Consider the following 14,042-nt stretch of genomic DNA (forward strand, 5'->3'; position numbering starts at 1 on the left):
ACTTGAGGAAAAATAGTAGGTGGAGAAATAAAGAAGGAAGAGGATCAACTATTTAACAGCAATTATGGGCGTGCGTAATAATTAGACTAGTTCTGACGTACTGCTGGGATAAAAGCCATGAACATTTTGCTGAACAGAATTCCAGGGAAAAAGAAAATGCCACCTGTGTAGAATTAAGCAAACCTGTAGATAGTTATGTTGGATAGGTAACTAAGGAATAACCTGGCTCTACTCTGCCTGCATATTAATCAGTATGCTCAAATACAGCATGGTTAATTACAATTATAAGGCATGTACCCAAATATCCTGCAGTTATGCTGGTCTAAACAGATATGAATAAAAACTAGAATTCAAGACACAACAAGAAACTTTTCTTAATATCCTAATATGTTGAATAAACAAACACCTCCCCCCCGCCCCCAGTATCTGCATATTACTTGCTATTTCTTGGAACTCATTTATAACAGCAGCATAAATCACAGTAAAAACTAAAATCTTTCCACAATACTGTTCTTCAAAATGCTGAGCTAGGAGCACGGTTAACAATCAAATCAAGTTGAACAATTAAATTTTACTTGGAAAAGAAATGGTTCCTCAGGTCCCAATTATCTACACTGTTTGCCTACATCTATTTTACATATGGTCATAGATTAATGAGCTGCCAGGGAATCTGAATCAAAAGAGATACTGGCAAAAAGGGGAATATGGCAATCATTTCCATTGAAACGATGTGACTTTATCTCCTGCCTACAATAAATGCTAGACTATTCCTGACTTCTCAACTGGCTTTACAATTCTACACTACAAACTAAAGCTAATTAATGAAATTGGCATGGCATATGGGTGCATAATAAATTATGATCACCAGGCATATAAAATTGAAACCATTTTTGGAAGCTAATTCAATTACTTATTCAGGAATGAATTTTATTGAGAGGAAATATTATATTTGCAATGTGCATTATTGTCCATGACTTCTTAATTTTCACTGCGAATTATGTACTGAGAAAAATGTGACTTACACGTTAGACTGTACCAGTTTACCCATATTGACGAGGAATGCGCACATCAGGTTTGGGCTCCACTAGATGGGGGAGACCAGGTAAAGGAGGAGAAAGGCCCAGTCCATCATGGATAAAGCTCTCCCCACAAGTGAGCATATCTACAGTGACTCCCACCACCCAGATCATGTGGTCTTCTCACTGCTGCCATCACGAAGAAGGTACCGGAGCCTCAGGACTCACACCGCCAGGTTCAGGAACAATTACTACCCCTCAACAATCAGTCTCTTGAACCAAAGGGGATAACTTCACTTGCCCCATTATTGAAATGTTCTCACAACCTAAGGACTCACTTTCAAGAACTCTTTATTGCTTATTTATTTTTATTGTTATTATTTCTTTGTTTTTGCACTTACATAGTTTGTTGTCATTTGCACACGGGTTGAGTGCCCCAGTTGGTGTGGTCTTCATTGATTCTATTATAGATATTGGATTTATTGAATATGGCTGCAAGAAAATGAATCTCAGGGTTGTATATGGTGACATATATGTACTTTAGTAATACATTTACTTTGAACTTTTATTTACATAGATCATAAAACAGTTCAGCACTTCAATCCACAATGGTATCCCAAACTAATTAAGTTAAATGGCTAACTAAACAAATCCTTTTACCTGCCCCATGTCTACATCCCTCCATTCTTTGCACATTCATGTACCCATCCAACAGTCTTTTGAATGCCTATATCATACTTGCCTCCACTACCACCCTGGCATTGCATTCCAGGCACCTATCAGTTTCTGTGTGAAAATAACTTGCCCTGTACATCTTCTTTGAATTAAACCCTCTCACCTTATTTGCATATCCTCCAGTAATAAACATTTTAACCTGCAAATAAAGGATGGTGGATGCTTCCACCAACTATGTCCTTCTCATAATCTCATGAAGTTTTATCAAGTCTCGCCTCGGCCTCCGCAGCACCTGAGGAAAAAATCCAAGTTAGTCCAAATGTTTCATATAGCACATGCATGCTGATCCAGGCAGCATCCTGGTACACCACTTTGCACCCTCTCCAATGCCTCTGCATCCTTTCTATATTAGGATGAGCAGAACTGAATGCAATATTTCAGATTCGGCCGAACTAAAGTTTTATAAAGTTGCAGCTTAACTCCCCAACTCTTGAAATCAATGCCTCAATTAATAAAGGCAAGAATTCCATATGCCTTCTTTACTATGCTATCAACCTGTACAGTCACTTCATGGAGCTATGTGCTTTGATTCCTAGGTTCCTCTGTAAATCAGTACTGTTAAGGGCCCTGTGCATTTGATCTCCCAAAGTGCAACACCTCTCATTTGGCCAGATTAAACTCCATCTGCTATTTCTCTCCCCGTATCTGTAACAGATCTATATCCCATTGTATTCTTTGGCAATCTCCTGCACTACACACAGCACTACCAGCATCTGCGATCTTACTAGCTCACCCATCCATGTTTACATCCATCCAGGCCATCACAAACAGCGGAGGTCCCAGTACAGATCCCTGCAGTGCACCACTCATCACAAACTTCCAGTCAGAGTAGGTCCTACTGACCACTACCCTCTGTCCTCTATGGACAAGCCAATTCTGAATCAAATGGCAAAGTCACCATTGATCCCATCCATCTTAATCTTCTGCAAGTGTATGCCATGAGGGATCTTGTCAAACGCCTTAGTAAAATCAAAGTAGACAACATCCGCATCTCTGCCTTCATCGATCTCTTTTGTCACCTCCTTGAAAAACTCAGTCAAATTAGACATGGCTTGCTCCACACAAATCCATGCTGACTGTCCTTATTTTTTGTCTAAGGCCTTTACTCTGTGCAATACTGTGCTTCCCATTCTATGAAAAAAAGTTATTTGATTTAAAGATACAATACAGTATCAGGCCTGCCTGCCCAAAATGCCAGTGTCACCCAATTACACCCAAGTGTCCAATTAACCTCCTGACCTGTATGTCTAACCCAGAGGAAACACAAGCATTCAAAGAGAGAGCATAAAAACCCCTCACAGACAGAGGTGGAATTTGGCAGAATTAAATCTGGGTTGCTGGCGCTGTGACAGTGTTCGCTAACCACTACTCAATGGTACTATTTGTAAACTGGAGTAATAATTGACTGTTAAACTGCTAGGGGAATTTATTTCTGCAGATAGTGTTTTCTGAAATGAAATCACTTAAGAATTCTCATGTAGAGGACTTTTTTTCCAACCTGGAAATGGCAAATAGAGACAGCATAATTTTAAGGTGATGGGAGGAAAATATAATGGGAGGGGGTGAAATCAGAGATAGATTTGTTACACAAAGTGTGGTAAGTGCATGGAATATACTGGCGGTTGGTGGTGGTAGTGCCAGATACATTAAGGAGATTGAAAAGACTCTGAATTATGGCACATGGATGAAAAAAAAAGGGAGGGCTATGTGGGAGTGAGGTGTTAGAATGATCTTGGAGTAAGTTAAAAAGGTTGGCACAACATCGTGGGCTGAAGGGCCTGTAGTATTCTATATTCTATGGTCTAGAAGTGTTCACTTTTTATAAACCATTCCCTTTATATTTCGGTCCAACTATTTGGCTGGTAATTGGCTCAACCAACTGTGCACAGACCTTGAATCCATTGAGATGTATAAGCTTTTAAAATTTGCTTTTCACTTACTATCTAGATCTTTAAAGATTTATCATTTGATTTATAGCTTGTCTTATGCATGCGAATAAGGCTGAGGGAATCAACCTGCACTGTGCTAGTATTAATCATAGCAACTCAAACTCTTGGAAGCTCGAATCCAGCAACAAGCGCTTTGTATTAATGTAGTCTAAATGGGCCAGTGAAGCTAAATTTCTGTCCAAGAGTTAAAATCTTTCCTCTAAGTGTGTCTCTGAACGATTCTGGGGAATATAACATTTGATGCAAATTGATTTTCGTATAATATGACCTCACCATGCACAAACTTTGAAGATTGATATCTCCTCTGTTTCAGCCTTGTCTTTTTAAACCGGCTTTTCAGTCTGACTGAATGTCTTTTCTGTTGACTTCAATAGAAAAGTATGTTGGGAGGGTGTTAAATAGCTTGTCAATATGCTATTGCTGTTACCTGGATTGAGGCCAATTTTATCCTAGCTTGTTAACACTCTTCTACAATGTGCATAATTTAAATGTATTCTGATCTTTATGGCAACACCTTATCACTTCTCTCGTTCAATAAATCTTGAACATTTTAATACATTTCAAAAAGGGAATTAAATTAATCCAGCTTCTTTTGAAAAACACATTTTTGCACGAATAACAAATTAAGTAATCAACAGAAATAAAAGAAAATGGAAAATCTATTAAATGGGAAAGATAGATTTTTAAAGCAACATGATGAATGTGATCTCTTAATTTGTTATTTAGAATTTAAATGTCTTTAAGAAATTATTAACTGGAATTAGGTGTTGTTGCTTTTAAATGATCCTTACCGTATGAAATCTTTTCATTCTTTCAGAGTATCAGAGCATCAGGACTGGTGTTGTTGGAGACAATTCTCTTTGGAGCATTACTTCTGTACTTTCCAGTAAGTGTTTCATGATTTATATTCAAGTCCATAATTCAGTGTAAATTCAGTAAGAACGATTTTGATCTATAGTCCTACTTATGCACAGGAATAACACTAATGAATAGTTTGCCTGGAGGCATATTCACTGTTGACACCTTTCTAATTTATGGAAAGCTACCTAAGTGTTAATACAATCCAAAAAAAATTGAGCAATCACATTTACATTCAGTTTTGTGCTTTATTGAAAATGTACCCTCGCTTAGTATCACAAGTCTGATGTGCTAAAAGTTAATGCAAATAGGTTTCATTCCATAATTTTTAACGATTGATTTTTTCCCTGTTTGGCAACCTCTCTGATTATTGAAGTGTGGATTTTTACATGAGGATTTATATTTGGTGAAATTTTGATACAATAATATTTACAAAGAGAAGTCCTCATGGTAGATTCCCATGGAATCATCTATTTTAATTCCTGCAACACACACAAAATGCTGGAGGGATTTAGCAGGCCAGGCAGCATCTATAGAAAAAATACAGTTGATGTTTTGGGCTGAAATCCTTCAGCAGGACTGGAGAAAAAAAGCTGAGGATTATATTTAAAAGGTGGGGGGAGAGGAAAGAGAAACACAAGATGATAGGTGAAACCTGGAGGAGAAGGGATGAAGTAAAGAGCTGGGAAGTTGATTGGTGAAAGAGATAGAAGTCCATGGAGAAAAAGAAACTGGGGGAGGGGAGTGCCAAACGAAGGCGATGGGCAGGCAAGGAAATAAGGTAAGAGAGGGAAAGGGGATGGGAAATGGTGAAGGGGAGAGGGAGTGGAGGGGCATTGCCAGATGTCTGAGAAATTGATGTTCATGCCATGAGGTTGGAGGCTACTCAAATGGAATATAAGGTGTTGTTCCTCCAAACTAAGTATGGTCTCATCACAACAGTGGAGGAGGCCATGGATAGACATATTGGAATGGAAATGAGATGTGGAATTAAAATGGGTGATTCCTGGCAGATCCTGCTTTTTTCTGGCAGACAGAGCATAGACGCTCGGTGAAGTGCTCTCCCAATCTACGTCGGATCTCACCGATATACAGGAGGCCATACCGGCGCACCGGACACAGTATATGACCCCAACAGATTCACAGGTGAAGTGTTGCCTTACCTGAAAGGACTGTTTAGGGCCCTGAATGGTAGTGAGGGAGGTGGTGTAAGGGCAGGTGTAGCACTTGTTCCGCTTGCAAGGATAAGTGCCAGGTGGGAGATCAGTGGGCAGGGATGAATGGGCATGGGAGTCGCATAGGGAGCAATCCTTGTGGAAAACAGAAAGTGGGGGGGGGTGGAGGGAAAGATGTGCTTGGTGATAGGATCCCGTTGGAGATGGCAGAAGTTCCAGAGAACTATGTGCTGGACATGAAGGCTGGTGGGGTGGTAGGTGAGGGCAAGATGAATGCTATTCCTGGTGGAGTGGCAGGAGGATGGAGTGAGAGCAAACTTGCATGAAATGGAAGAGATGCAGCTGAGGGCAGCATTGATGGTGGAGGAACGGAAGCCCCTTTCTTTGAAAAAGGAGGACATCTCCTTTGTTCTGGAATGAAAAACCTCATTCTGAGAGCAGATGCGGCAGTGATGGAGGAATTGAGAGAAGGGATGGCGTTTTTAAAGTTTTTGCCATTCAGTGCCATAAACAGTCCTTCCAGGTGAGGCAACACTTCACCTCTAAGTCTGTTGGGGTCATATACTGTGTCCAGTGCTTTCAGTGTGGCCTCCTGTATATCTGTGAGACCTAACGTAGATTGGGAGACAGCTTCACTGAGCACTCATGCTCCATCCACCAGAAAAAGCAGGATCTCCCAGTGGCCACCCATTTTCATTCCACTTCTCATTCCCATTACGATATGTCTGTCCATGGCCTCCTCCATTGTAGTGATGAGGTCACACTTAGGCTGGAGAAACAACCCTTATATTCCGTTTGGATAACTTCCAACCTGATGGGATGAACATCGATTTCTTGAACTTCCGGTAATGCCCCCCCACCCCCCCCCCTTTCCTTCATCATTTCCCATTCCCTTTTCCCTCTCTCACCTCATCTCCTTGCCCATTCATTGCCTTTCTCTCGTGCTCCTCCTCCTTTTTATTCTTCCACGGCCTTCCCAGCTCCTTACTTCATCCATCCCCCTTCAGGTTTCACCTATCACCTTATGTTTTTTCTTTCCCCTCCTCCCGCCTTTTACATCTACTCCTCAGCGTTTTTTTCTCCTGTCCTGCAAAAGGGTTTCGGCCCAAAACGTTGACCGTACTCTTTTCTATAGATGCTGCCTGGCCTGCAACATTTTGTGCATGTGTTTCTTGGATTTCCAGCATCCGCAGGTTTTCTCTTGTTTGTAAACAACAGGAATTCTGCAGATGCTGGAAATTCAAGCAACACACATCAAAGTTGCTGGTGATGAAGGGTCTCGGCCTGAAACTTCGACTGCGCCTCTTCCTATAGATGCTGCTTGGCCTGCTGCGTTCACCAGCAACTTTGATGTGTGTTGCTTTCTCTTGTTTGTGTTTCAATTCCTGGTTACGTTATGAATGTTCTCATTCATTTTAGGCAATATAAAACTCTTATTGGCATTTTCAGAATGTGCATGGTGATACTTCATTTGACAAGCTTTTTCTTTGTCTTGAACTTTCTGAGATTTGAGTGTAAATGACATAAATATGCATGGTACTTTTGAGAATGTTCCTGTTTGCTAATTTAATCCACCCAGTTGAGATTTACTTCTGATGGCTTTTTTTTTGCACTTCCAAATCAGCTATACTGCTTTCCCAGTTGGCATTGCATGTCTGTTTTTCATGGATTCAGCTGTGCTGGGAGATAGAAAGAACTTTGATGCAGGACAAAACAGAGACACACTCTTGAGTAGAGAGCATTTTTACTTCTTGAGAGAGCTTGTAAGAATCTCAGCTGTTGTGAATAGAAATCTAAGAAATAAGATGAGAGTACAATGAGTTTGGCTGGGGATCACCAGGAGATGAACCAGTGGTTTCACTGCATACAGTTTTAAGAAGAGGGCCAGAATATTTTCATGACTAAAGTTAGAAGAAATTTCTTCCTGTTTTTCAGGATATTCTTGGCAGCAGAGATGGAATTTGTAAGTAAATGAGATTCATGAATGAATTAGGGGAGCTGAAACAGAGAATGTGCCTTATGTAGAGACAGCAGGGCATAGGCGGAGAACAGAGTAAATTTGTGATATCCATTGAACTCTGTAAGATCAGACCACTTAAAATATCCAAGCAGAAATGTACATAGTTTTTATAGCACAGCTGAGTGCCTAGCCTGAGGCAAGAAGGAGCAGCACAGACATTTCTTTTGCTGCCATTTATTGATACAATCTGGTGTATGAATGGTATAAAAAGGCACTCAAAAATGGACCCAGGCTCCTCCTGTTCCTGTAACAGTTGCAATGAATTTCTCTCCCCGAAAAGTAAAACTGAATTTTCCAGAACTCCATCTATGGTACTCACAAATTGGCATTGCTCACAGTATTTCTAGATGAGTGAGTTGATTACTGGCCTTCCCCTGAAGCAGAAAGATTTCAACCAACTGGAACAGAGTCCAACTCTACTTCCAAGCACCGACCTCTATCCAATGGCAATGTTTGCGGAACTGCCCCCAAATTCAGCAGTTTCGTCATCTTGGTTTCCTGCTTTTCCGAATCTTACTGTTGAGTATAATAGAATTGAAATAATAATATTCCAGACTCTGTTTCTGTTGGGTGATCTCACTCAACAAGAGACCAGACTGGACAGTATGATATGAAGACCATCACTCCTCTATTCATTGGTCAGAATTTTGCAAGTACTATTCCAGAATAGTAATATAGAGCATGGTGGCATAATGGTTAAGATACTAGACTAGCAGCCAAAGTTCTGGAAATGTTTGGAGAGATGAGTTTGAATGCCATGATGGGGAATTAGACTACAAGAGTCTGTACTTCTGAAAACAAAAGGCAACCTCAGTCACGGTAATCCTGAAACCACAGGATTATTATAAAATTCTGTCTGGTTCAACTAGCCTCTTCAGAGTGAAAATCTGCCATCCTAGTCCAGTCTGACTAGTCTAATTGACTCTTAATTCAGGGGCAATTTGGGATGTTGCTGGTGTTGCCAACAACATGCATATTACCTGAAGTAGTAAAATAAAATCATTGTCCCCTATCTTGTGCTTCCTTCTGTCAAATGATATTCAGAGTGCAGTTTTCAAAAAAAAAGTCAGATTGATATATTAATTCAGATTCTGATTGCAAGTCTTTTGTAGGTCATGCACTGGCGAAGCAACACATAAATCGGAACGGTATTACTTTAGAAGCCTGATAAATATTATAATTCATCAAGCTTTTTGAGTAGCTATCACATGGAAATACAGCAGCAATCCAGCAGGAGGATTCTATCATACAGAAGGAGAATGGCATTTTTAAAGTATAGCCGCAATTAGCTTTAGGGAAACAGCGCATATGAACAGTGATTGGCCAGGGTGTCTGTTGAGAAGAAGGAGGCAGACATTCTGTACCTTACACCTGCACATTCGATCAGGTCTTTAACCTCAATTTATCCTTACATTCCATGATTCCCTTTATCCAAAATATCTCACAATCTGTCTGGGATGGCACAGTGACACATTTAGTAGAGCCACTATCTTGCTGCCCCAGAGACCCAGTGTCAGTCCTGACCTTAGGTGCTGCCTGTGCTGAGTTTGCGCGGTATGACAACATGCCAGGTGCCCTGGTTTCATCCCGTATCCCAAACACGTGGAGGTTGGTAGATTATTTTCCACCATTATGTAAGAGAATGTGGTGGAATTCATAAGAATCTGGAGAGAATATAAAATAGGATGAATGTAAGATTAGGAATGGTCTATAGTTTATATTGGAACCGATGTGCTGTGGAGCCTTTTCCCTGCTACAGGTCAATTTTTCTTCTTTCCTGTCAATGACATTGAGAGGGCAGCTTTTAACAAAGTCTCAGATTGATATGTTAATTCAGATTCTGAATGCAATGCAGTTAATCTCTATACTTTATTCTTAAAAGAGAGGGTGTAGAGCCATGTTTGTGGTTCTGTGCAGAACAGGATGATCTGCTCTAATGCCTGTATTCCAGCAGAAGCACTTGCAATGTTGGGAAAATAATACATATAATCCTTTTTACTTATTTTGGCTTAAAGAAAAAAATTGCAGAAAAATGAAGATGATTGTGGTTATAGCAGAAAGGAGTTTCTCAGTGTCTTTCCTTTTAGGAACAAGAAAACTAATTAAAGTTGCCTAATTGGCTACAACAGTGTTAATGTGGACTGCAGGGATCTGCCACTAACAAGAGAAGATCTGCAGATGCTGGAAATTTCAGCAACACACACAAAATGCTGGAGGAACTCAGCAGGCCAGGCAGCATCTATGGAAAAAGGTCAGTCGACATCTTGGCCCGAAACATCGACTGTACTCTTTTCCGTAGATGCTGCTTGGCCTGTTGAGTTTCTCTAGCGTTGTGTATGTGTCTCAGGGATCTGCCATTTGTTTTACAGCTCTGAGATGTTCAAACAGCAGCAAACTCCTCAATGTATTTACTGACAGAGACCGCTGATCAATATCTAAGATCTCACCAAATAACAGGCCTTGGTGTACGCAGGATATTTTTGAATGATCTTTACAATTTTGATTGCAGTATAAGGATCTAATTAGAATTGGAACTGGAATGATTTCCTTTAATTGTGCATAATTAAGACTATTATAAATGTTACACTTTCAGTGAGAATTGCTCTTGTGCTTTGCTGATTTTTTCTCTTCCTTCTGAAGCCTGTTACTGGTTCCAAATACTCATATCTATCTCCCTTTATAATGGATTCTATTGGCTGGTATCATGCTACATTTCAGTCAATCATTGCGCAGTGAACAAGAGAAGCATGCAGTCCTGATGCACGGTTTTGACATGCAACATTGAGAATTTCTTTTTTCCCAGAGGTGCTCCTTGATCCACTGAGCCCTCTTCCCCCGCCCCCCACCTCCTGGCAGATTGACTTTTACTTTAGATTCTAACATCTTGGGTCTCCAAAGAGCTGGACATCCGGCTTCCGACCTTAGGAAAAACGTAATCATTAACAGTGGCTCACCAACATCAGATCAGCTGATCAAGCCTGGTCCAGCAATTTATCCTGGAATCTTTTATGTGGGTGCCATGGCTAGAGCGACACTATTACAATTCAGGGTTCAATTCTAATGTCATTGTAAGGAGTTTGTACATCCGTGGAATGTGTGGGTTTTCTCCGGGTGCTCCGGTTTCCTCCCAGAGTCCAAAGACAGTTAAATCGGAGGAAGCTGGGCAGTGCAGCTCAAAGGGCTGGAAGGGCCTTTTCTGCGCTGTATCTATAAACAAAAAGTAAGTTAAAATTGTGTAGTTGCAGCTTTTACTGCAAGCTGGTTGTCCGTTAACTGAGTGAGCCATTTGTGGCCTTGTGGGTTTATTGCAGACTCTATGATGCAAATGCAAAACAACAAACTGAAAATGAGTCAGGAAATTTCTGTAAATACTTAGCTCTTCTTTAAGGATGTGTTGATGTCAGTATTGTCTTCTAAATTTTATGAAGAGGCAATGGAATGAAATACATGTGATCAAACTGTATGATACATTGGGGTGAAATTGGGGAAGGGTTAACTGTTCAGAGGGCTAGTTAGTAGGTAACTTAATTCTATAGCAGAAGTATCTTATCCTGGAGAGGATACAATAAGAAATCTGGAGAAGAATATTTTCATGCAGAGAATTGTTGGACTCTGGAAAACAGTGTCTGAGTGGGTGATGGAGGCAGGTACTCTTACAGCAGGAGTACCCTGCTTACTCTTACTCTTACAGATGGAGGCAGGTACTCTTAAGAAGTGTCTGGACAAACTTGAATTGCTAATCCATAGAAGGGGATGAACTGGGTGCTGGTAAATGAGATTAGTGTGGATCAGATAAGTGGTTGATGGTCAATATGGGCATGGCAAGCCAATGAAACTATCTCCGTGTTGTATGGTTCTATAACTCCACACCATCATACAGTTTCCCTCACAAATACGTCGACTGTACCTCTTCCTATTGATGCTGCCTGGCCTGCTGCGTTCACCAGCATTTTTTTGTGTATGTTGCTTGAAATTCTAGCATCTGCAGATTTACTCGTGTTTGCGTTTTTAATTTCCCTCACAAATACTTCTTTTAAAATCAGTTGACACACACACACACTACTTATATTTGAGTTTGTGCAGTAGTGTAAAGTGAATGATGGTGAATCAGCAGGAATTTCTGCACAGGGTCAAACTGCAGAGTTGTGTTAGTCAGCTCTATCATGGGCACTAGCCTCCGTAGTATACAGGACATCATCAAGAGGCGGTGCCTCAAAAGGGAGGCATCCATCATTAAGAATCCCATCACCCAGGTCATGCCTTGTTCTCATTGCTATCATCAGGAAGGAGGTAGAGAAGGCCAAAGGCACACACTCAACGATTCAGGAACAGCTTCTTCCCCTCTACCATCTGATTTCTGAATGGACACTGAACCCATGACCACAACCTCGTTACCTTTTTATTTCTATTTTTGCACTATTTATTTAATTTAACTATAATACATATACTTCCTGTAATTCACAGTTTTTTTCTATTATGATGTATTTCATTGTACTACTGCCGCAAAGATAACAAATTTCACAACATATACCAGTGATATTAAACCTGTTTCGGATATTGAGGAAATAAAACATCCCAGGAGATGCGGTACAAGATGTCAATTTGTTACCTGGGAAGCACACACTTTAAACATTCCTGAAGCACCAGTTTTAACTTTAAATGTCCTGCATAACAACTTAAATAACTGCAGTTGGGAATGAGATTCAGTGTTTTCTTTGAGGTGACTTGCATTGTTTGTCCTCTACTCTTTGAAGCCCTCACACCTACTTTGATTCAAGTTGCTCTTTCTCTTCATCACATTGTGTTTCCTTTAACCTCTTTTTTTCACTCAGGTTGTGATGATTTGGTACTGAACCATATGAACACCACTTTAACACCATGATTAGATGTTGTACACTACCCAGTGGTTATGTGGTAATGAAACCTTCACTATCTGCTTTAATCAGCTATAATGCTCAGAATCAGGTCAGATTTGGGGTGGCACGGTACTGTAGTGATTAGTGTAACACTATTACAGTGCCAGGGCCATGTGTTCAATTCCACTGTTGTCCTTAAGGAGTATGTGTGGGTTTGCTCCAGGTGCTCTGGTTTCCTCCCTCATTCCAAAAGATGGTCATGTTAGCAGGTTAACTGGGTAACGCAGGCTCATTGGATCAGAAGGGTCTGATACCTCTAAATAAATAAAATGAATAGCCACTTGAGTCTGTTTCTGCAGAGAAGTGAAATAGTCAAATAGGCTGCACAAAATTTCCTTGAACCATGGATTTAAGTTATACTTAATTTCACGAAGTAAGTTTGACATTTTTAACTATTATGATCAAGTGAATTCACCTCTGATCACAATTAAGCTGCATACAAGTTGCTTGTTGTGGGTGATGCTGATAGATGGGAACCAAAGTGTGGATCCCGAGGTCCATCCTCGCCCTCTGCTGTCCCATTCGAATAGCATCACCATACAGCAAGCTTTCTCTCCAACTGGCACCAGTTCAATCTTTTACCAGTGAATGTACATTTAAAAATTTCTGGTCTGATTCCTAAAGCAGCTTGCAAAAGTTCCTGAAGACATTAAAATAATTTGCTATTGTCATATTACAGATTACACGTAGTTTTACACGAAGGTATAGAATGTTGTGTTATAGCAGAACAGATTATCGTTGCCTTCATATAGCACAGATTTAAAAGTTTTTCCCATTCCTGAACTCGCTGTGAGCAAAGTTCCTGTGTAATGCAAATACCACTTGTTCAGCCATCATTCATATTATAAGCAATTTGTAAATGAAAATCTGCATTATAGCAGAACTATCTGTGTGTCTGTGTTTGACTTTTCTTATGCACTGACATATTGCCATGGACAATGCATTAGGTTCAAACAAATTAAATGAAGGTTAATGAAAATTTCTTCAGAAGTGACTGAAGGTAAATTCAACTTGAGCTATGGCTACGTTAGCAATCGTCGGCTGGAATTCATCCCCATCATAGATGAGAATAGCTTAAACTTTTCAGAACCACTTTTCACCCTCCTACTATCATTCATTATTAATGTACCTTCCAGGCATGAGGAATTTATCAAGCAAACAAGTACTGGCCAGGAGTAACAAATATCATGTATATGTTAACAATAACAATTTGCATTTTTATAGCATTGATAATGTAGTGAAGTAGCCTAACTTATGTAATGACTGGAGAAAAACATTAGCTTTATTTGTCACAAGTACATTGAAATATACAGCAAAGTGAATCTTTTTGAATCAATGACCAAAACAGTCCGAGGAAATCCCAGAGGTTTTCT

At 40.1% G+C, this 14,042-nt stretch overlaps 1 protein-coding gene across 1 annotated transcript in view; it reads left to right on the forward strand.

Annotated features, from left to right (window-relative positions):
• Positions 1 to 14,042, forward strand: part of gpr158a (G protein-coupled receptor 158a) — a 609,794-nt gene that overhangs the window by 423,773 nt on the left and 171,979 nt on the right. The window contains exon 5 of the mRNA XM_063044263.1: positions 4,518 to 4,586. Within this exon, the coding sequence (XP_062900333.1) occupies positions 4,518 to 4,586 (69 nt within the window). The remainder of the gene's footprint in view (positions 1 to 4,517; positions 4,587 to 14,042) is intronic.

The sequence above is a fragment of the Mobula hypostoma genome, chromosome 3 (genome assembly GCF_963921235.1).
Source record: "Mobula hypostoma chromosome 3, sMobHyp1.1, whole genome shotgun sequence".
In the NCBI taxonomy this organism is placed as follows: Eukaryota; Metazoa; Chordata; class Chondrichthyes; order Myliobatiformes; family Myliobatidae; genus Mobula; species Mobula hypostoma.